Raw genomic sequence first — 23874 nt, 5'->3', positions numbered from 1 at the left:
TGAATGATTCACAATTACAAAGTGATAAAAACACTGCCATGCATTCTGTTCATAAGCATAGATTCTACCTCTGAATTTAAATTTATAGATATACTCAATACAACGGCAGACGCACCTGTCAGTCTGAAAATGTACATCACCAACTCCACTCATTCCATGACTGAGAAAGAAGCTCTCTACACTGCAAAAACACCAAATATTACAAAGGATTTTTGTCCAGTTTCTAGGGCAAATGTCTTAGTTTAGTTGAAATGTGACAAAACTAACTTGCAGGTAACTTTTCAGATATAAGAGCTTGTTTTAAGTCAATAACTCCTTAATATTTGTGGGAAAAGTACTTGTTCCATTGGCAGATAATTTTACTTATAACATGGGAAAAATGTCTTGTTATAAATGAAATAATCTGCCAATGGAATAGGTATTATTTTATAGCAATATTAAGAAATTATTTACGTACACCAAGCTCTTATATCTTGCTGAAAAGTTACTTTTAAGTTAGTTCGGTCTTATTTGAACAAAGTGAACAAAGATATTTGCACTACCAAAAATTCTTTGTAAGACTTCTTGGTTTTGCAGCGTAAAGTTGCATGTGCTAACAAGGATGCTACACATCACTTCCGCCAGGCTGTCATAAAGACTATTTGGATTTGGAAAACATAAACAGAGTAAATACGTTATGACACAAGAGTCACTGAGCAAACTCTGGCCAAACACATCGCTAGTATTCAATGCTACAGCTAGCATTAACTAGCTTATCACATAATTTACACTTCAGCTTTGCACAACTGATCTAAGACTGCACAATGTTGCCCCTCTGTTTCAGGAAGCTGTGGTTGTGTAATTGGTGTTTTGTGTTTGATGAGGTTTTTTTGTTTCATATGATGTAGGTAAACTTCATGTTAGCCATTTTGATGGACAAACAGTGGACCAACCAGACGTGCACAACTCTCAACAGTTGGAGTGGAAAACTTTCTGAGTGAAAGTTATTTTATTTTGCACAGTACCGATATTATTAACCACGCATTCCTTTGTGTAGACCAAGGAGGCCCAAAGTGTGGCCCGGGGGCCATTTGGGGCCTCGGGGTTGATTTTATGCAGCCACTGCAATTTGAAAATGGTACAAATTTAACCAAACTGAGACTTTGTTTACTAATAAATTAAATTACTCTTACATTGAGTATATCTAGGGTACAACACAAAGTATTTCCTTTTAATAACCACACTTTGATCCTTATTTCTAATTTAATAGTAAACAGGACTAATTGGATCCGGTAACTTTGGTGCATCCAATTTTTTTTCAATTAATTTATTGAACAGTGTTTTCAGCTGTCACTCCCTGGATGTTTTCTCTTTTATTGCACTATTCCTAAGAAAATGAAAGTTCTAGTAGCTCAGTAGTTAAATACTCAGTCCAGCCTGTTTGGGATCCACAAACATGCAACATTCAACGTCACTAAAATGATCTTTGATATTGATTCTGGTGAGTATGAACATCACCAACTCATCTTCGTCATGTCGCCATGACTACATGTGTTGTGTTGTTGCTGCTACGCGATAGGCTGATTCACTATTTATCTTAACAAGATGTTGAAAATGAGTACCTAGCGCAGCAGCCAGGGAGTGCTTCCTTGAATAAAAGGTGGTAAAAGGTGAAATTTGTGCAACGTAAACTGTTTTCTCCTCCATATCAACCCATTACCATTTTGAATGTCGAGCTCTAACAACGCGGAGAGTCTGAATCACTGCTGAGTTAAAAGTATGAACATGTGCAGCGTTTAAAACATCTCTCCTCTTTAATATTTATTCAGTTTGTCAGATGCACTCACTGAAAAAAACAGCTGAGAATCAAGTAAAAGTGGTAATATTTTACAAAATCAACTTTTTGAGATTTACAAGATGTTTTAATGTTACTTTCTCATCCAAAAACTACCTGGAATGTTGCCTTGATTCTTACATGCATGTTTGAAAAGTCCTTTAGTCGCCCATGGCAACCATGCAGCTGGGTGGACCTAGCTCTGCCTTCAAGGACGAAGCTCCTTCGACTCTCCTTCTCAGCTTCTTCAGACTAGTCAGCAGCAATTAGCTGAGCTTATTAATCAAATTGATCTCAGGTCAATGCTGGTAAAAACATTGTTAAAGGATTCATAGAGGAGCCATGTTACGGTGACTTCCTGAAGGCGGAGTTTCAGGAAGAACAGGAGCTTTTAAAGAGACAGAGGCCAAATTCAAAGCAATACATTATGAAGTCAAATTTCTTTTAAGGCATATTTTGTATATATAGCATTTTCATAACAACTGAAAGTAAAATACTTCCTTGATTATGTTATATAATGGAACAATGTGCCTGGAAAACACACAATACTGCAACTTTAAAGCAGTTTGTCAAATAAAAAATATTTATTGATCTGTTGATTTTTAGGGTTAGGGATATAAAATCAGCTTAATCACGTTAGCAGTCGACCTGCTACTGATGGTTTTGCAAAAAGCTACAATGGCCATATAATTGCATTAGATATGGAATGTGATTAGCACCTTACATTCAGCACAACACCTTGGCTCTGCATGCATGTGCTGCCTCACCACGCTGCGTTTTGCACTTCGCCCACACACTGTGGGCAAAATAATAAGCGCCCCCTGGGCTCTGCCAAGGCCTCTCAGCCTTTGTGATAGATGGCATTCCTTTTTTCTCTGCTTCTGCTGTTTCTACTATTGGACTGCACACACCTACGGTAGAAGCCGGCCGACACACACTCTGCTGGCGCAGTGCCTTGGTGTTGGGCCCACTGCATCAGTGAAATCCACTTTCTGGCTCCGCCGTCTGCTGATGTATCTAAGAATTCTATTTTGCTGCTCCATTGTGTGAGTGGAGATAGAAGCCCATCACTGAGAGTGCAAGGTCACCGAACACATCAGCACAAAGAGCGCTATCTCTCTCTCTCTCTTTCTCTCTCGCTGTTCCTGTCTGCTAGCTTTCTGTCTCCATCTCTGACCTACACACACTCATGTGCACGCGCCCACACACACACAATAGCTCATACTATTTCGGTTGCTGTCCCATTCTCTTATTCATTGAGTAAAGAGCAGACAGCTCCTTGAATGCCATGACCTCAAATATGCTGAAATAACAACAATAGTGTCCCTGACTACAAACTATCAAGGCTCTCAGTCTGGACTTGGCAACTCATAGCTTCTGTTCGGAAAATCTGTACAGCGCTGGTCATAATATTCAGGCTTATTTTTAACTTTACGGTTTCTTTTTTTTTCTAGACTTATTGTTTCTTTTGAACATGTGAAGGTGCAAACGGACTAATTTTCAGAGGGATTATGCATCGCTTAGTTTGTGTTCTGTCATTTCTGCTGCGGAACAAAAGCAGGGAGAAGATTAAATCCTGATCTTCCAGTCATAAATCTGCGACCATTTCTCTCTTATCAGCCGTTTCTGGCTGATAACCAACATTTACTAAATATATTTTACAAATTGACACCTCTGACTTTCCCACTGCTTCTCTTCTTCAGTTAAACTCCCCACAATCCTTTGCTGTTTCACTATCAGTGTCGCACGACTAAACAAATACCACATGACCAACCTCTTCCCACATCCCCCCCACAGAGACAAACAGCAACAAGATGGATTGAATTATCGGTTGTTAGTATCGCCGCAGGTTAATTATCGGACTTCTACCGATACGTTATAAAATTACTAATATCTCCGATACCGATGTTAGTGCAGATATATTGTGCATCCCTAAATAAAACTCTCTTATAATCCCTTCAAACTGTACAATTCATTCTTTAAAGTAAGAAATCATCAACTTCCACACAATATACAAAAACAATTTTGAGACAGAGAGGGGGGTTATAATTAAAGAGGAGAAAGACATTTTAGAAAACAATGTATTAGAACAATCAAAAAGAGTTTTTGTTTATTGGTGTGTGGAGTAGATGTATGGAATGGATCGAATGATAAGTGAAAAATACATATATATATATAAACCAGCTCAAAGAAGTGTTTAAAAAGGAGCTTATTGGGAAATATGTTCTATAAGATGAGTGTTTTAAAGACCATAACTGCTATTGATGATATAAAAAGTGTTTAAATAATTGTACATATAAGTTGAGAATCTATTAAATATCATGTACGGTGGAAATAATTTATGTCTTCTTGGTGTTTCGACATTTAATTGATGATAAATTGATGAGTATAAAAGGGGCAGAACATTATAAGATCTTATATCCTCTACCTTTTTGGACAGATAATATAAAATTGCATGTCACTTGGGCATGCTAACGTGTTTTAACTTTTATTTTCTTTTTCTTCTCTCTTAATTTTACTTTAGTCTGTTTGAAATAAATAAATAAAATTCAGAGGATGTTTGTAACATTTATAGATATTTGACTAAAAAAATCTGAAAATGGACAGACTTTTCTGAATGTTAAAATAAAATAATAATAATAATAATAATAATAATAATAATAATAATAATAATAATAATAATAATAGGAAATCCTGTTCTCTTTAACAGATGCTCTTTGGAGATGAAAGGTTGCACTTCCCTTATTATAAAATATTAAAAGAAAAATCACACATCCTGAGGTGTTGACAGAGATCTATGTGTATCAGCCCTTCCCTTGTGTTAATTATACGTTGTCTGTTTGTACAAATACATAGAAATAAGATCATTTTAAATAATTATTTCAAATTCAAATGATTTCTTCTCTGATGCCGTGTGCCAGTCTGATTTTATTTTAGTTAGGTTTACATCAATCAAGCAAGATTCTGTTGCCTAGCACCATTACTGGATAACAACGCGGGCCTGGAACATGAAGGCAGCTTGTATCCCCTGAAATACCGTGACAGGGCACAAAGAGGGGAAAATGTCAGTTTTTCATCAGTGAGTCAAAGTGAATTCAGCCTGACTGATCATCTGCCTGACAGGAAAGGTGGACAAAAGCCAGAGGATTGCACTATCCCCTCCCCAACCCTGACAGCAGATGGAGGTAGGATTCTTTCCTTTTGGGTGCTCTCCTTCATATCGCTGCTAAATTTAGGACAAAATCTCCAGATCTCTTTCTTGTGGAGGTCTGGGCCCGAAGCTTCGCTTTCAGCTCAACACTGGTGTTAAAATAGCCACACAGACTTTCAGCCAGGCGTCATTCCAGCCTAGAGTTGCTTCTATCCTTTTGTTGCTTCTGACTGTGAAGCCTGGTGGATTTTCTAATACGCCAGTTACTTCCAAATTGCTCAAATAACACTTGATTTCAAAACATTGTGGTCACTGCTGTCAGGAAAATGTAATGAGATTTATCGAGTGCAGGACCCCTTGAAACATTCACTTATGCACATTAGATGGTATACAGGAATGAAGTTAGCTGTGTCTGCTTAACAACAAACAAAGAAAGTAAAGTTGAGATTTTGGGAGAAAAATCTCAACTTTATTTTGCCCTGTGTGCGAGTGCGAAAAGGAAGAGAGGAGGAATGAGGAGGTCTTGTTCCTCCTCAGCCTCAGAACGAGTCAAGTGACTATGCTGCCTTTATTTGTTATAAAAATGCTACATATATGTCAAATATGAATGAAAAGAAATTTGATTTTGTAATTTAATGCCTTTAAATTGGGCCTCTGTCATCACGTGGCTCCCTCAGTTAACCCTTTAACAACTCTGGACTGAGAAGTAGCTTGTATAATGAAACTGTGAATCAGAAGATTTGCAGTTTCACCAGGTGTTTGCTAATTTCTGCTGGCTAGTCTGAAGGAGCCGAGTGGGAGAGATGTGACAGGAGCTTCTGTCTGTTTTGTGACTTGGGAGCTCAGAAAATACAGTTCAGAGGAGGAGCTACATCTTGAAGGCGGAGCTACATCCATCTAGGTGTTTTGCACAGCTGAATGGTTGCCACGGGAGATTAAAAATTTCTCAAATATGCATGAAAGAATCAAGGCAACATTCCAGGTATGTTTTTTTAAATGAGGGAATGACATTATAACATGATATAAAAAAAAAAGTCAGTTTTACTTAATTCTGCCCCTTTAAAGAATTGATTTAGTTCCACTCTAAATAGTGCATTTGTATTGGGAATTCACAGAGTTCAACTGTGACAGGAAGAAGTTCTGCCTTGACAGCACTCTCACATTTCAGCTTCTGTATTTCTTTGATATGTCCCAATAGATGTCAGATAATTATTAGCTGTGTGAGTAAAAGCAACTTATTAAAATTTACAGTGCAGAACAGAATGGGGGGCAGTGGGATCCTGAGTTTTTATTTACTCTGTTAATAATAAAAGTTTGCCAAACTATTTCAGCGCTCGTTTAATAAAGTGTTCAACCACATTCCTATCCTGTGTAGAAAAACATTCTGAGCATCTCTGAGGATCTGCTTCTGGTTTTCCAATACATCTCTGCTTAGCGTGCGCCTGCTACACAAATCCCTGGTGAAGGAAGTCATGGCTGGCCTGGATCGCAAAACAGACAAACAGCGTATGAGTATGTGGGCCAAAACTGGAGCAAAGCAGACAGTGTGATGTGAGTAGGAATCATTTCAAACACAGAACATGTTCCTTCATTACTCGCACAGGAGGAATAAATGCACAAACATTGTCAGGGAGGTTTGAACCTCTCTGTGTATTTGTTGCAGATCCTTGGCAGGAACCTCCAGGGCTTGGTGGGGTTTTGTGTGTGAGTGGGGGTGTGTGCACTTTAGCATGCTATATAAATATTGTAGAGTCTTCTTAACTACCCTCTTGGCAACTGAAAGTGAATAATGCATTGTGGAGATGCAAGGAAAATTGTGTTTTATTATGGATTTGAAGTATAATCTAAGTCAGGGGTGGGCACTCCTGGTCCTCGAGGGCCGGTGTCCTGCAACTCTTAGATGTCTCCCTGGTCCAACACACCTGAATCCAACAGCTGAATCTCCTCCTAAGTGCAGTCAAGTTCTCCAGAGTCCTGTTAACGACCTCATTATTTGACTCAGGTGTGTTGAAGTAGAGATGCATCTAAAAGTTGCAGGACACCGGCCCTCGAGGACCAGGAGTGCCCACCCCTGATCTAAGTTGTTTGCCTCTGAAGGAGTTCACGAGGGGAAATGCTGCAACTTACTGAGGATCATTTTCTGGGCCTTCCTGCATTTCTGTCTTTTGATATATATTTAATAACGCAGTGCACCTGTCTCGTTAATCACAAACTCCCACGAACAAAAAGGAAAATTCTCCTCCTCAGCCTCAGAATGAGCACGCGTCGAAAAGTTTAAGAGCTCTGATCAAAACCAAAGCAGTGTTGCTTTTTGTTGCCTTTCAGAAATGTTATTCCTTTTATGGTGGTCTCCATGGTGATATAACATTTTTTCCCTCCATCACAATGGGTCAGATGAAGTAAAAAAAAAATAGAGCAGAATCACAGGAGTGTGAATCTATCCTTCCTGAAATAAAAATAAAGCAAAAATATTTTTTTTTAAAAAAGCCTACAGAACATTGTTGATGTCTGTGGATGTTTTGGAAATAAATAATCTGTGCTCATATCACAAAACATACACAGAATCAGGCACTTTGCTTTTTTTTTTCTTTATGTCCAAATATTACTGAGTAATTGACAGAAATATATACAGGCTTATTTATCCATTCAAGTAATTTAGTTATCTACTCTCCCACAATTTATTTATTATCCTACTGTATCCAATTTCCAAACAAAATACACAATCGCACACGCACGCACACACACCCTGCAATCCCCCCCCCACACACACACAATTGACATGAAAAGCATGAAAACAGTTTCTCCTCAAACTCATCAGAGGGGAAAATGAGTGTTGAGGGGACAGTAAGTGTTAAATAGAGGCAGAAATAGTGCATGTAACTTGAAATAGACTGGGCTCTGTTGAGGAAATGGTGCTGAGGGGCCTGGTGCTCTCTCTCTCTCTGTCTCTCTCTTTCTCCCTCTATCTCTCTCTCTCTTTCTCCCTCTATCTCTCTCGATGTGCAGCCTCTTTCATCTGGGAAACAAATGTCTGGGATCTAAAGGCTTTCCCATAGTTGTTATGCTAACCTTGGAGAGAGAAGCCACTCCATTAGCATTTGAAGGAGCTAAATATTAGCTAAGAAAGAGAGCAATCCCATTTAAAAGCATGAGAAAAAGTCCACAGTCTTTGGTACCTAACCATCTGTGCTGGCTCCTCTCCCCACATGGCTCGGTGAACGGCCCGGAGCCCAGCCCAGCACTGCTGCATACCTTTATACTCGGTGTTGTGCTTTAGAGAATGAGCCTCTCTGAGGCCACATCTATTCACTCAGATAGGATTCAGCTCTTCGCTCCTTCCAAATAAGACCAGACCGGGAGATCAAGCTGGTCGTTTTCTGTGCGCTTCCAAGAAGAAGATTTCCTGAGATTCCTGAGTGATTTTGTGTGGAGGCTCTACTCACTACCTGTGTGGACTCTCTGCGGTATAAACACAGGACAACTTTGATAAATATATATATATATATAGATATCATTTGAGTAGATCCTAAATTAGGCTGACTTAAAAATTCACAATTTAAAATACATCACAAGTCCCACCGTGCATTCAATCCATAAGACAAGAAGCTCTGCAGTTGGCAGGAAACATGTGAAATATGTCAGGTGTGTAAAAAAGTTTGGTCAATTTTTCCAATAGATTTTATGGTTTGCAAGTAATGATAGGCTTGCATTGACTGGAATTGATGTCCTTCAGCTGAACTTTCATTAGGATTACAGTCCTCATTACCATTTCTTTGTGTTTGTTTTTGCAACCATTAACTTTTCTTTTCACTTGGAGTCACATTTTCAAAATTCCTAACAAAATATTCCCATCAGCCTTTGAGGAGCATGCCAGTTCATGTGATTTTCACCCAATGTGCAGCTAGTAAACGAGGTTCTAAACGGCCAACATTCCCTTAAAAGACAAGTCAAACTTTAACCCAGAACTGTCTTTTATAGATGCCTTCATACAGAACAACAGAAGAGCCCAAGTCAGTTGTGTTGAATCATTAGCTGTGTTACTAATGACTACAGAATTCCACAATTTGATATTTGAAAAAAAAATTTGCCTAATGGAAAAATACCAATTTAAAAAAAACGACTCATTTTTTGACGAAAAAACCAAAAAAGCTTTTGCTGCTAGAATGAGGTGATTTCTTTGGCCATTTATTTTTGCAAAACTTCAATAACTATAAAAAAAAACTTGATGATAAAAACTTTTTATCATCACACGAGTCACATGATCAAGAACCAGATGTTGCAACTGCTGCAAAACCACGAAGAAGAAGACGACAGGATGTAGCAGGAGGATGACGGCGAGGCATGTTTTCATTGACTTATCAGGTGAACAAACGTATTCAGATACGAATAAGTTGCGTTTCTCATTCACTGGAAACACGGAAATTGCAATGTTGTGCTTTTTCGACAACAGCAGAATATCGACAAAGTTTTGCGCACATTTGTAACGGAAATGGAGCTACTGACTTCCTCGTCCTGAGAAATTACATGGCAGCGATGTTATTCCCTCATCAAAAACATACCTGGAGTGTTGCCTTGATTCTTTCATGTAAGTTTGAGGAATACCATGGCAACCATTTACCTGTGCCAAAATGCCTGGCTGTGCAAAACGCCTCACAGAGCAGCCCTCCTCTGCAGCTCGCCTCAGCTCCTTCAGACTAGCCAGCAGCAATTAGCAAACGCCTGGTGGAACTGCATATCTGCTGAGCTCATTATAGGAGCTACTTCTCACAGCAACGCTGGTAAAAATCTTTGTTAAAGGGTTAATATAAATCAAAGTCAAAATCAAAAAATCAAATCAAATTTTATTTGTATAGCACATTTCAGCAGCAAGGCATTTCAAAGTGCTTTACATCATTACAAACACAGAAACACAATGCAACATAGAATCAACAATCAAAACATGATATTAATTCAGGTTCCATCAATAAATTTGTAATTGATTACGTTTCAAATACAATCCTAAACAGGTGGATTTTTAGTCGAGTTTGCTTCCATAAAAAGTTTACCTGTTACACTCCTCCTGTGTTATATGGAACAAAATACCTATTGCTGTTTTTATTCCCACTCAAACTCACAATCACACAGTTTAAAACGATGTAGATGCATTTTAATGGGCTTCTGGCACAAGGCTCCGTACACCTCTTTCACTGAATTTCGAGTTGGGACTCCGCCGTCCCTCACGGATTTTTGTGCAATTCTATGGTACCTGTTAGTGTCTAGAATTTACAGGGTTTGTGTTACAGGGTTTGTGTTACAGGGTTTGTGTTACCTTGTAAATATAGGAGCCATGTTGCGATGACTTTCTGAAGGTGGAGTTTCAGAAAGAAAATGAGTTTTTAAAGAGACAGAGGCCCAGTTTCAATACATTAAGTTGCAAAGTCAAATTTCTTTTAAGTCATATTTGATGTATACAGCATTTTTGTAACATAGTTACTTAATTGTGCTGTAAAATGGTAACATGTGCCTGGAAAACAGACAATACTGCCACCATAATATCTTAGAAAAGGTAAGTCTGGATGTACAGTATATGTCAGCGTACGTATGCACTTGTAATCATCATTTAATATTTCTCATTAATCAATCTTTGAGAGACTAAATTTTAAAAAAAATTGGCCTTAGTGATAACAAAACATTGAAAGCTGCTAAAATTAATATTTATATTGAGAGCACGTCACAACCAAAATGTTTATCCTAAATCCATGAACTTTATGGGGCAGTGACCCTTCAACTGCAAAATGTAAAAACAGAAATGTGTGGGGGTGAATACACTTGATCTGCCTGTTCAATTCTCATGCTAATGGAGTAGTTGGTCCCAACATTCTTGGCATTTTTTTCTCAGAAGTGTCACTGGAGCCAGCAAAGCTGGTGATCAAGATTGGACACAATGAACCGGCTGCCTGGTAAGAGACACATGTAGACATCTCTACGTTCAGAGAGCAAGTAGAGAAAAATAGCCCACACACTGTTCATGGAACTACAGCAGAAGGAAGGCCTTCTGGTAAGAACATTTTGAGTTCTTTTTAGCTTTTGGTTTTAGTTCCTGAATATGAGAACATTAACTTAATGATATGAATCGCAGAGCTGGAGGAATGGCTCACGTGACAGGACTATAACGTCCAACCCAGACAGTAGCTGCGTTTCCATTATAAATCTGGACAAATCTTTGTCGATATTCTTGCTCATGTCGAAAAACCTCAATTTTGCATTTGCAGTTTCCATGAAATAAGAAATTAAATTTAAAAAAAAACACGTGAATGAGCTTGTTGACTCGATAAGTCATTAAAAATCATGATAGCGATGGATGTAAACTGCTACGTGACATATATTCATAGTTCAGCCATGGTGCCAACGCTCATCATCTATTACCCATCAGAGGAAACGTCACTGTCTTATTTAGGCGCTGGAGTGACAAGCCCAGCGGCATTTAGGGGAAATTGTAATCGGTGATTTTAAGGGAGAGCAATGGATTCAACACTTAAGAATCACAGTTCTGGTGGAGCCAGCTGCACATTGTCCAAAAAAGCACAAAACATAGCAAAAAAAAAGAAAACAAGCCATCATCCTATTACTTCCTGTCACCTTCTTTGTCGTTTTCTCCCGTAGTAACAACCAGTTGTTGATCATGTGACTCTTATGACGCAAAAAATGTTTCCATTGCAGTTTTACAAAATGTCTATTTCACGACAGCCAAATACCACCTCATCCTAACGCAAAAACTTTGAACGAAAACTGCTGTTTCTAAATTCCTGTTTCCATGTAGCAAATTTATTTTGTAGTTTCATGACTACTGAAAACCCAGCTACCCTCACGTTAACAAATGTTCAGTCAATTATATGAGTATTAAGACGTCGATTTCTTAGCTTATGTGCGATTTGAATTTTCACATTGTTTTCCGCTGCGTTTCAAGCGTTTGCGCTAAATATGGATTAGTGTGGACAAGCGAAGCGTTTCTGGTGGAAGACAAAAGTGAAAGACTCCTTGTTTCCCTCTGGACGTGCTCCTCTGTCTCTTCATCTTGTCTGTGAAAAACATTCCAGCTCTGAGTCTGTCGTTGGATCATGGTGATGCCAGGCCTGCGCTGGCGTCCAGGGTCGCTGACAAGAAAGACAAGGAGCAGATGGTGGTCTTTGTCCTTCCTCCTCTTTTCAGCCTCCTCGCGAGCTTCACTTTCCATCTCAGTGTTTCTCTCCCTCTATTTTTTTTTGTACCACAGCAGCACTGCAGACATCTGAATAGGCACTAACCATTGCTATGTAAGCAGCCTCGTAAGTACGGACCTCCGCGACCAGATGGTGAGATTATTTGGAGCAATTAATTCTTTGAGAGAATCAGTGGGAACATGTTTGCGGCAGAGCTTTGGGGGCGCGTGGTCGAATGTGTTGAAAGACATTCCTCCTTAAAATTCTTCTAGGAAAAAAAAAAAAAAGTTTAGTGGGGGGTTAGAAGCTGGGGGCTGGGGGGAAGCTGCGGTGGGAGGCTTCAGGAAGGGCGCAGTGAAAGGAAGGGCTTTTATTCTGACAAGAAAGCCCATGCAGATTATGAGGCTGGCTATGGGAACTTTTCCCACTGAAAAGGGACCAAAGGGTCTACGATGGAATTTTTCGTTCCACAGGGAAAAAATAAACAGGAAAACATTTCTCTTATTAAAGGATGTAGATTAATATGGTTTTGTTTTTTTAATGTCTCAAATAGAATCTATTCGTTGATGTTTTAAGAACCAAATTTAGAATGAAGATCACCTGTAGAGTATTAAAAAAACATATAAAAATGCTACACTGATCCTAAAGTGTTCATTTGTCTGATAAATCCGATGCTTCCTTGAGACATCAGTTTGATGTGCCAACGATAAGAATGCTAACAGAATAGCTGAATGCCGTCACCACAGAGCTCCCAATGACCCTGCAGGTCAAAGGTCAAGTCCCTGATTAACTCGGACACCACTGCTGTCATCTGTTCATCCTAAAGACACTTCGGTTGTAGAGTATGAACCTTTTATTCTTATCCACCACTTTCATTCTTATAAGACATCCTTCATCAAGTCTGTCTCAGTTAAGCCTAGTGCAAACACTTCATGGAAAGTAATGTGTCCCTCTCCTTCAAACGTATCGTTCATATTGAAATCCCAGTTTTGATATATTTTCTCACGATTCTTCTGACGACTCACAAAGAGCTGATCAGTTGATGTCGGCGTGCCACTTCTGTCTGGTGAATCAGATTCAACAAACTACGCAATCCTGGATGAGGAAGTCGGCCTCCAGCGCTCGACACCCACTTGTATCTATTTTTGAGACTCTTATTTTGAAATCGCAAAAAGGAGTAGTTCCTGCTTTTGGCGTTGGATTTAATTGCTTGAAAGCTCAAGTTACGAAAATGTTTCTAGCTAACACATTGTAGTCAAATAAATTTGTACTTGAGTGATTATTATCTACTTCAACATAAATCTGTTCCCAAATATTCTATGATGCTTATGAGTTATTTCTTGACCAGCTTTCTTGAAAGTAAATGCGCAGTCTTTTGTGGTTCAAATTTGTGGCTGTTTTAAATAACTAAAACAGCCTGGAATGTCGAGTTTACCCTTTAAATAGGACAAAATAACCAGAATTGCACCTTCGTGTTTTGAAGATTGGAAGATTGAACTGAAGAAATGGTATCCTAGAATATTTAGCTGCATCATCAACTCCCCTCCTACAGACAAATGTGAAAAATGTCCTTTAATTAGACACTGACCGTTTCCTTCCTTTATAAAGCGCTGAGAGCAAGTTCTGTTTGACTATTTTAATGTTCTGGTGTCGGTTTAGAATGTGGTCAGGCATAAAAAAAAAACAGGATGTCTTGCACTATTAAATTATTACCAGTGTTAAAACATAACTCTGGATGTGTTTCAGTAATAAAAAAGTAAAGAAAAAGAAGGAAAAAAATTACAATCGAAAATCTATGCTTCTCTTAAACTTTGGTCTAAACCCAAATGTATACCATCAAAGCATCGTCACCAAAGGTAGAGAGTGTTCAGCTGACGGTAAAATCAATCAGATGCTGCTACTGATAACTGGTAGCATGCTATGTTGGAGACGCACCTGAAACAGGCCAGAAGTTTAGCTTCTGATGCTAACAGAGGAAACAACAAGCAGGGCAGCAGCTGTACAACAGGATGCAACAAAGCTGCACCTGTTGTCACTCCTGTACACACTCCAGCACAGAGAGCGTACACCCACACACACATTCGCACCCCCCCCCCCACACACACACACACACACACTCAATACAACACATTTGTTCGGCTAGGTCTCTCCACAGTTTTTAGTACAAACAGGACGGAGCAGAAATGCGTGAGCATCCAAAACGCCAGGTCAGGAGCGTTTGAAGTGACCACGGTGGGAAATGAGGAAGTGAAAGCAGCAGCTGGGGGACTCGTGAAAAAAAAAACGAAAAAAAAAAAAAACTCCCATTGGGTGCGACAAGACAGCAGTGAATAATGCTTCCAGACTTGACTGAACTGCTGGTGACCTAAATGAGTGTGGCCCAGAACACAGCTCCTACTTTTAGCGCACTTAATATGAAAATAGATCATCACCACTAAACTCACCACCACAGGTGGAGTGGCACACGGTCCACCTGGGAGGGGGGACTGGTTCACTGGTTTTTCTTCTAACGCAACATTTCCATTCTGTTCAAATGAAAGCCTTAAGTTTTCTTAATATTTATGTCAACATATGTTGTTGGTGACTCACCTTGCATCTGTGTGTGTGTGTGTGGGTCCGCGTGTGTTTGCAAGGAGGTGTGTGAGCGTGTGGATGGTTACTCAGGTCATGCAGTGTAAACAGTGAATGCACCTGTGTAAATGACACACAGAGCTGTTGTGTTTAGCTTGGAGGCCATCAGGGAATAAGACATGTTGTGCAAACTGTGTCACCTGGAGAGAGCAACGGAAAGCGTCGCTTGAGACGGAATGTGGACAAATCTGTCCTCAGACACCTGATACAGTCCTTGATAAAAATATATATATGTAAAAAAAAAAATTTAAATCCACTTATCACAAACCAGACAGACCAGCTGTTGGGGATTATTTACAGGCTTCTGGTTAAACTGCATCAGCTGCAGATGGAAGCTGGAGAGACGGTTCTTTCCCACCAAAACCACAACCAGACGACCAGTTTGTTCACTTCTAAAGAGATATTACGTTGTACAGCAAAACACACTGGGTCAGATATGAGTCAGGTATAACATGGCTACTGGATGTCATCAACACCCAAAGCAAAGACGCAGCACAGACTCTAATAGCGGTGATGTTCCTTTAGATTTTCCTATCTGCACTACAGGCTTTCAGACAGGATAGAACTTTATCTTTAACATGTGTGTGTGTAATTTCTGTCAGAACAAAACTGATTGAAACAAGGTAAATCTAATCAGCTGGGTTGAGAAAATTCATCTACTTCAACTTTGAAGCTTTGGCTACATTCACACTGCGGTCAGCTACGGTCTGAATCTGATTTTTTTTTTTTTTTTTGAAGGGGTCAAGTTCCCAGTTCAGGCTTTTTAGAATAAGTACGAAGATGAGGCCATGTCTGATTCTTTTCAGTCAGATTTGAGCCACTTCCACATGTGGTCCTGAATCCCACTTGCATCAAATCGTCTCAGATTTGATTCCAGTGGGAACAGCCACTTTGACCTCAGTTTTCTTCGACGTCGTGAGGCGTTAGTAGTCAGCAAGATGGACCACAACCGCAATCCAATACAACCCATCACCCCCATGCTTCTTCACAGGGACAGGTCGCCTAAAAAAAAAAAAGCCAGAATACAGAAATTCACTCTTTTTTTTATTTGTGCGATTCCTCCTCAGCGCCTGCTAAGCAGACACTTTATGAAAGTAAATGCAACAGTAACAAAACGCTGCATACGAAGACGCTCACAAGTATAAGAGACCTGTTGCTCCAATTTCTTTTTTGTCCATTAGCAGAATTCAGACAAAGATTTGCAAACATTTGTGATGGAAACGCGGTTAGTGGCACAGGTTTCACTTTTGACTTACTGATGTGCTCAAAACGATACTTCAGAGTCACTTCAATGTTAACTCTTCAGTCGAAAACTCTTTCAGAAAGCGTTCAGTTCTCATTTTAATACCAACTAATCCTGATGTCTGAACGGTGTTTACCCATGAAAAGAGCATCCAGCATGATCTGATGTTATTGGTGTCACATGAGACTGAGAGGTGCGAGCTCTCCTGAAAGTGTGGAAATGTCACCACCCAGGAAAACCTCTCACACAGATGTGCGCATCGTGCAATTTCCACTTTGCTCATAGTTGCTGCATTAAAGGCACACCACAAGAGGATCCTGATGAAATTCTGCCTCATGCAACACTTACTTCTCTTCGGCTGAGTTTCTGGTCCAGGCGTGTGCTCAGAGGAGCCGGCTGTGTTTCAGAGTCTGCCTGTTGCCTCCCGCCAGTGTAGCCACAACAAAGAAAGCTTCACCTGCCAGGTTATCACCTGTCTGCTAAGCTAATGAGGCTCTGGTTTCCAGGCCTGAGTCCCATGTCACTGCGACTGTAAGCCTTTGGGGAAGTGGGGTCGGAACAAACCCCGTTTAGAGAAGTAAACAGAGAGGAAGCACAGCAGAGCAAACGCAACAGAACACGAGCAAAGGAAAAAAAAAGGAAATCCAAACGCACGAGTAAAATCTTTGTTCTGAGCAGCGCCGAATTTTTCCTTGTGGTAAACTTTGGATGGTTTACACACCAGTGACAGAGGACTCGGCTAAAACAAGCAGGAGTCGAATATAAGAAGGTTACTGAGCACAAAGGGTCAAAGTACCACACAGAGGTCACAGCAAGGTGCTTCCAACAAGAGTGGCTGTGATCAACCTTGAAAATGCCACCAAATGTAGCAAATAAGGTTCCTCTGGTTATCTACGAGGCACAACAAAACTCCCTCTTGTCAGCTGTTAGGTTTTGATCATCTATTCCATTTTTTCCAGTGTTGTTCTAATAGAGGCGGCCACATAGAAGCAGCTCCAATCAAATCTGTGAGGATGTCAGGATGGTGACTACATTCACACAACAGAGGAATGTCACCCATGTCAAATTATTTTTGTCCATATACGACCCGCATCTGACTTTCTCACGGCAGTCTGATCTGATTCTGATCTTTTCACCTAAAAATAATAATAAAAAAAGCAGATCTGCACCACCTCCATATATGGTACTAAATCGGATTCTTATCCAATTGTTTTCAAGGCTCCTGCGGTCTGAACAGTCGCATCGCATTTTATCTCACATTTACATCGTCGATGTGAGACACGCGTCGAACATCTGCACTAGGAGGAGACAGACTGGACGTAAACAATGGCTGAAAACATCGTGATTATGAGATTATGAAAGATGTCTGTCAGTGAAGCGCATCGCGTCACAATCCCAACTCTCTTAACTCTCACTCCACATCCTAACAGACGTCTCTACAGAAGCTGCAGCCGATGCTCCACAAAAGGCCGCTGCTGCAGCTCGCACTTATGGTCTTATGACGATGCCGTCGCCTTGCATTGCTTTAAAATTGATCCTACACACATTTGGCAAATACCTGTGACGTGTTAGGGAAATGATCCACGGTTTTTACCATTTGACACAAAGAGCATTTCTATCCAGCCCCCTTTTACTCTGAAGCACCAAATAAAACCTAGTGCACGAGATGCAGACTACTTCCTGAATGTACTAATGTATCTGGATGTGAAAAGTTCAGTTTTTCTGTTGGCATGTGAGGCATGTTAGAGAACATTTAGTAAACAACGGCATCATGGAGACCAAAGAACACAGACAGCAGAGAGGTCCTGGGGCAGGGTTAGGTTTTCAAACGAGCTTTGAACATTTCACACAGAGCATTTAATCCATTTTCAAAAACAAAAACTGAAACATACCTGGACTATAAACTGAAGGACCGGCAAGGAGCGCGTCAATCAGAAAAGCAGTCAAGAAACTCAAGCTGCCCTCTGTCCAGGCTGACAGCCTGAGCTAGAGAGAGAGGAAACAAGTGAAGCTCCATGGAGCTGTATGGACCCTGAAACGGTTCTGGGATTCAAACTGACTAACAGAACATTTTGTCTACAGCAGAAGTAAAGGGGTTATCTTTGTTAGAAAAAGGAGGAAAAAAAACAACTAACCACATGAATCAATCAGTTCACAAAAACGGGAAACAACCCTGTTAGCTGTAGCATTCTAAAAATCACAAGAAGAATCTAGTAGAAATCTGATGTTTTACCACCGTTATCGCTCGGCCTGAGTGAGTCACCGCCACAGGTCGACTCCACTGTTCTTCCTCTCAGCCCGCCACCATCATCCTCCTGCTGCACAGACAGTCTGAGCAACACGCTGCTGGTGGAGGGCTTACCATCAGCCATTCGTATCACTGATTCCTCTGAAGTTCTCCTTGAAACAAACACACACGACTGAGCAGAGCAGCGGCTTTCCATGGCAACCGGGAAACAGTGACAGCCAGAGGAAGACATAGGAGAAAAGGCTGAAAAATAATAATAATAATAATAATAAACTTCCAGTTTAAAGCCATGTAGGCCTTTCACTGCTCATGACAGCAGCGAATGTGGTGGATCCCATTTAAACCTGGAAGGGATGTTGAGGTGGGCGCCATCTTTACTGCACTGTGGCCTGACGGGAAAAAAAGAAGGAAAGGAGGAAAGAGAAAGGAACGAAGGGAGATAGAAGGAAAGGAAGAAGTTAAAGTTTGGTGTGAATGGTTGATGAGGCTGCTGGCGCCAAGCAGTCTGGCCGGCGGGGGCCGCTCAGTGAGCGGCTGAGGGAGGAAGCAGAGAGGCGGAGGAATGTTGGAGGAGCAACAGAGATGGAGGAGCGACAGTTTAAAATTTCATTTTTGTTTGATTTCATTTTCAATTGCTTTATATAAAGTCAACGAAAACGTCAAGAATTTTTAATTTTCGAATATTCAATACTAAATCCAAGTCAAACATGCAAAAAAAAAAAAAAAAAAACATTCATCAGAATGAAATACCTGAATAAAATGGTGTAAATCTGGAACTATGATAACCGAAAACTTTACCGTTAAGAAACTCGAGATAACGTTTTCCAAAGCAAGCCGCAAATGTAGCGTTTATTTGACTCTTTTTGTTGTCATTTTTTGTCTTTTCAGTCATTTGCTAACTTGACCCAACCCGGTCTGTCTGGTCGTGCAGGTGTTTCATTGTCGCAGTGATCAATGCGAACGTGGCTGTGCGTAATTACGCATCAATAAGTCCGGGCACTAAAAAGCTGCTGATCTGAATCCCATCGGTGTGAAAGTGTGACCGCATCCGTTGTGCTGCAGGATTCCTCCGGACAGACACACGAAGCTCCGCTTTTCTTTACACTCTATCCTATAATCTGTACTGCGCTCTTGGAACGGCCGCACTCCTCTCTCCTCCGTCGGATCGGTTTGTTTTCTGTCTCCCTTTCCATTTCTCCCTCTCTCTGTCTCACACACACACACACACACACACACACACACACACACACACACACACACACACACACACACACACACACACACACACACACACACACACACACACACACACACACACACCTCCAGCGGATAGGCAGCCCACCGCATCGCGCGCATAGAAAGAGAGAGAGAGAGAGAGAGACACGCCTTTTTCTCGGCTCCGCCGTCGGGTCGGTGGGCAGCGGGCTGCCGGTGATTGACCAGCTCCTCTCCCTGATCTGTCAGCCTGCTCGCCTTGGCGCCTCCCCTCGCCTCTATAAATGAACCAAGTCTGTTCACTGCGCTCATTGCGCGCCTGCTGAAGTGAGAGGAACCGGAGGGCTTCGCGGGATGTGTTGACAGACCAGAATTCCGCCTTTTGGGTTTCGCTTCGCGCTCGGTCTTCTGCAGCTTCTCGTTGTCGTCGCTGCCGTGTTCAGAAGCGGCTCCTGCTCGGGTTCTTATTGTTTCATTATCGCCGCTGCCTCCGCGCGAGAGCCGTCGGGTTACTTAAGATGAAGGCTGTTACTCCAGTCCACCCCCAGGACTCCTCCTCCTCCTCCTCTTCTTCATCCTCCTCCTCCTCCTCCTCCAGCGGCGGCAGCAGCAGCCAGCTCTCCCTGCACTATCTGTCGAAGCAGAGCCTGAACATCGCCCGGTGCCGGATGGAAGAGGAGGATCTGTTCTGCTTGCAGTACGACATGAACGACTGCTACAGCCGCCTGAAGCGCCTGGTGCCCACCATTCCGCAGGACAAGAAAGTGAGCAAAGTGGAGATCCTCCAGCATGTCATAGACTACATCCTGGACCTGCAGCTGGCTCTGGAGACGCACCCTTCCCTGCAGAAGCAGCCGCCTCAGCGGACCTGCCCGCCGGCAGCCTCCAACCCCAACAGGACGCCGCTGACGGTGCTCAACATCGACCACCACCAGGTAAGCTGTGGGCCGTGGTGGGGAGGGGGAGAGGTGGTGGTGGTGGTGGTGGGGGGGGGATCCGTCAGCCTCAGACAAAGCGCGTCATATACCGTTAGATGTCATTGTCCTTCCAGCGCTGCAGAAACAAACAGGAAGAGAGGAGAAAAAAGAATTACGGCGTCTGGTTATGAAAGCCTTAAAAATATGAGCAGAAAAAAAACACAAACAAATTAAAAAAAAAAAGAAAAGAAAAAGAAAAACGTGGGCTCAAGATTGCACACTTGATTGCGGGGCTTTTATGATTTGCATGATAATGACAGCGTGTCAGAGGCCCACCTTATCCCGGGATTGGTGAAGTGCCTCAGCCTGCAGTCCACTCCACTGCGCACAATAGGGCCAATTTGTCATTCAATAGGCTGGAGGAGAATTTATTACAGCGCAGATAGCTGGTTAATACCAGATTCAACTGAATATCATGAGGGGCTTTGCTTGGTTTAGGCCTGTTTATTATTATTATTATTATTATTATTAACTCTTATTCTGAGACATTCTTTGTTTTACCTCATTTTCTTTCTTTTTGTTTTCCTCCTCGCTGTTTTTCCCAGAGAACATCAATAGTGAAAAAACCAGAGGACTCAGTTTTATGCCGCTGAGACATCGATGCTGCATTTGGTAAGTGGACTTAAATCATATTAGATCAAAATGTTGTTTTTGTTTTTTGTTCTTCTTTTGAGGGAATTGATTTTAGTTCATTTGAATCATTTGAAATATAGAATATAGTTGAATATATTTAATGGTCCCCTAAAGGGGAAATCTGTCATAAACTCAAGGGTGAATATCGCGCATTATACACAGAAGTAGACAATAAATACACATACAACGCACATAAACAACTAGAAATGTAGACTGCAGTTATTACAACACACCTCCCAGGCCTCGACGTACTCTGTCAGATTTTAATGGAGGTGCATAAAAAAAAATATTTAAAATGGTTCAGTTTAGTTTTTTTGGGATTCTGTAAAAAATAATAGTGAAACAAATCCAAACCAAGGCCTAATGAATCAGCAGCATTAGTGGGCTCTGTGTGTGTGTGCGTGTGTGTGTGTGTGTGTGTGTTTGTGTGTGAATGGTGTAAAGCAGTGAAGCCAGGAGACGTCAGGTAAAAATAATAATTGTTAAACATGCAGTTGGCACCAGCCTCAGAGGCAGCTGTGCTTTGCGCAATAACTGTCACCGGTGTAGCAATCTGAGGAGAACGGCGGGTTAAAGCCTCCGCTCGCCCTCTCTTTCATTCTCTGTCTGTCACACAAACACACACTTTCTCTGCGCGCTCAATCTCAGCTCGCAGTTCTAGCTTTGGAGGTGTTTTTTATTTTTTTTTTTATTTCTTAACACACACCTGGGTAGGACCGGAGTGCGTGTGGGGGTGCGTGCGCGTGTGTGTGTGTGTTTGAATCGGGCCAGCCTGGTTGCTGTTTGACCTGGTTTGTTTTGGGTTGTTGATCAAGCATGGCCTCTGTTTTGTCGTTGGCGCCAGTCAGTCTGGAGTTGTGCAGCTCACCCTCCCTTCCCTCTGCCTCTATTCATCCCCTCCACAGGTGTGCAGGCAGCGCAGAGCCGCTCCAAAAGTCAGCAAAGCTTCGCCAGGGACTCACACACCCAACTGGAGGCACAGTGTCACAAGAGGGAGGGATGGGGGGGAAACACACACGCACACACACCCGCTGAGAGGAAATAAACCCGAATAAAATCTTTTTTTTTTTTTTTCACATCAGCTTTTTCCTTCATAATGTTGATTCTGAGAAAGGGAAAAAAATGGACTCATCTCCTTCAAGTTCTCTCTTTTTAGTTTTCATGCTGTTTTTTTGTTTTTTTTAAGTTCTTAACGTGTGAAAGCGTCGACTTCCCGTCTCCGAGGTTCTTTCTTTCTTTTCCTTGTCCGAAACCGATTCGCAGAGCGACGGATTGTGAATTGTGTCCGAGAGACTCCTGCTCAAAGCTTTACTAAACTGCGAAAAAAGAAAGAAAAGAAGACAAAAAAAAAAAGAAAGTCATTGTACACGTTCCTCACATCTATTGTTTAAAATAGATGACTTGTGTTTTGAAAAGGGACGCCAGTCCCTGGTACCTTAAACATGTTTGATATTGTAAAGAAGAGCAATTCTGATTCGAGACAATTAAGCTTGTAAATACAGAGACACAAATGTTCTATTAAGGTATGTGGAAGGACTTATATGAGTAAATAGATTATTGTAATTATTATAAGATATTTTTTATTGAAAACCGTTGGGTTTTTTGTTTGTTTCTTTGTTTTTTTGGGGGGCGGGGGGGGGGTTTGCAGTTCTGTAAATATTGTGTTTCCACTTGTAGTGAATGTTTTATGCTCTGCCGGTTATGTCCTCACATGATGATATGATTAAACTCTTTGCAGTGTTTGAAATAGTTTGAAATGTAGCATGTCAGGCTCATCACAAAGATGCTGAATGTGCACTGAAGCACATTCGGCATCTACCCCTGCCCCTGCATCCTCCATCAACTTTTCTCCTCAAATCTTTTTATTGTCTTGATTTGATTCTGTTCAGATGCTAAAATGAAACCCAAGAGCACTTCCAAGAGGAAAACAAGACAAAACAAAAATCCGCAGCTCACCGTCTCTTGAGTTTCTCCTTAAGCAGTAAATGATTTACTTGAAGAAATCATTAAGCTTTTGGTTATAAATTGGTGGAATACTTTAACAAACAGGCGACGTGTCTACGTTGACCTGAGGTGATTGTTCTGCCGGCGGCCTTTAAACGAGGGGAGGAAAAAACTTTTAACTTTTAATGACGTTCAGCACTGAATTTACCTCACCACCCTCCTGCCAGTGCAAGAGGGCACTTGTACGTTTTGGTCTACTGCACTGTTGGACTTGACCACTGGCTTATGAGGAGTTGTCGCAACAATTAAAATTTCCCAGAAGAACTGTGTCGTGTCGTGCTTTTGTCCTATAATCTGGTGTTCACTGAGAGAAAGGCAGGGTAAAGTCCTTAGGTCAACATGTTGCTCTAATGTGATCTTTGAAACTTGCTTTACAGGATCCAGAAATCCAGCCTTTTTGTTTTCCAACCCTTCCTTGAATTCCTTCTCACCAGGATTTACACAGCACCGCATTTACTGAGCTCCCAGAGCCGCTTCTGCTAACTGGGCATGAGGGTGCAGCAGGGTTTCAGTCGCTCTTTTAAAAGGACTTAAATATTGAATGTTTACACAATTCAACGTCCGTTTTTTTGAAGCTAGCAGCTTAAAGTAACCGTCACATACCAAAAGATGACGTTATTATGGAAAATATCCAGCTGTATTGTTGCCCCTCCCCCGCCTGTTGTCAGCTGGTTGATAAGCTTCAGGGAGAACACATTTGTATGTTTGGAAATATTACTGATTGAGGAAAAGGACAGTCAGGGTGTGAAAGCCAAAACTCATAATATAGTTACACTTTAAT

The 23874-nt window shown here is 41.3% G+C and overlaps 1 protein-coding gene across 1 annotated transcript; it reads left to right on the top strand.

Moving 5' to 3' along the window:
* Positions 1-19660: 19660 nt before the first annotated feature.
* On the top strand, positions 19661-23357 carry LOC102223904 (DNA-binding protein inhibitor ID-4). The gene is made up of 3 exons (XM_005803466.3): positions 19661-20414; positions 21002-21068; positions 21995-23357. The coding sequence occupies exons 1-2, from the start codon at positions 19998-20000 to the stop codon at positions 21047-21049; spliced, it is 465 nt and encodes a 154-aa protein (XP_005803523.1). The 5' UTR covers positions 19661-19997; the 3' UTR covers positions 21050-21068; positions 21995-23357.
* The last annotated feature ends 517 nt before the right edge of the window (positions 23358-23874 follow it).

This window comes from Xiphophorus maculatus, chromosome 3, assembly GCF_002775205.1.
Source record: "Xiphophorus maculatus strain JP 163 A chromosome 3, X_maculatus-5.0-male, whole genome shotgun sequence".
Classification (NCBI taxonomy): Eukaryota; Metazoa; Chordata; class Actinopteri; order Cyprinodontiformes; family Poeciliidae; genus Xiphophorus; species Xiphophorus maculatus.
Note: the sequence above shows the minus strand (reverse complement) of the source record. Positions and strands in the feature narration are given on the sequence as shown.

Excerpts from the sequence above, each read along its gene's own strand:
- LOC102223904 (XM_005803466.3), top strand. The coding sequence starts at position 19,998 with ATGAAGGCTGTTACTCCAGTCCACCCCCAGGACTCCTCCTCCTCCTCC. Across the intron at positions 20,415-21,001 it reads TCAACATCGACCACCACCAG|AGAACATCAATAGTGAAAAA; the intron begins GTAAGCTGTGGG and ends TGTTTTTCCCAG.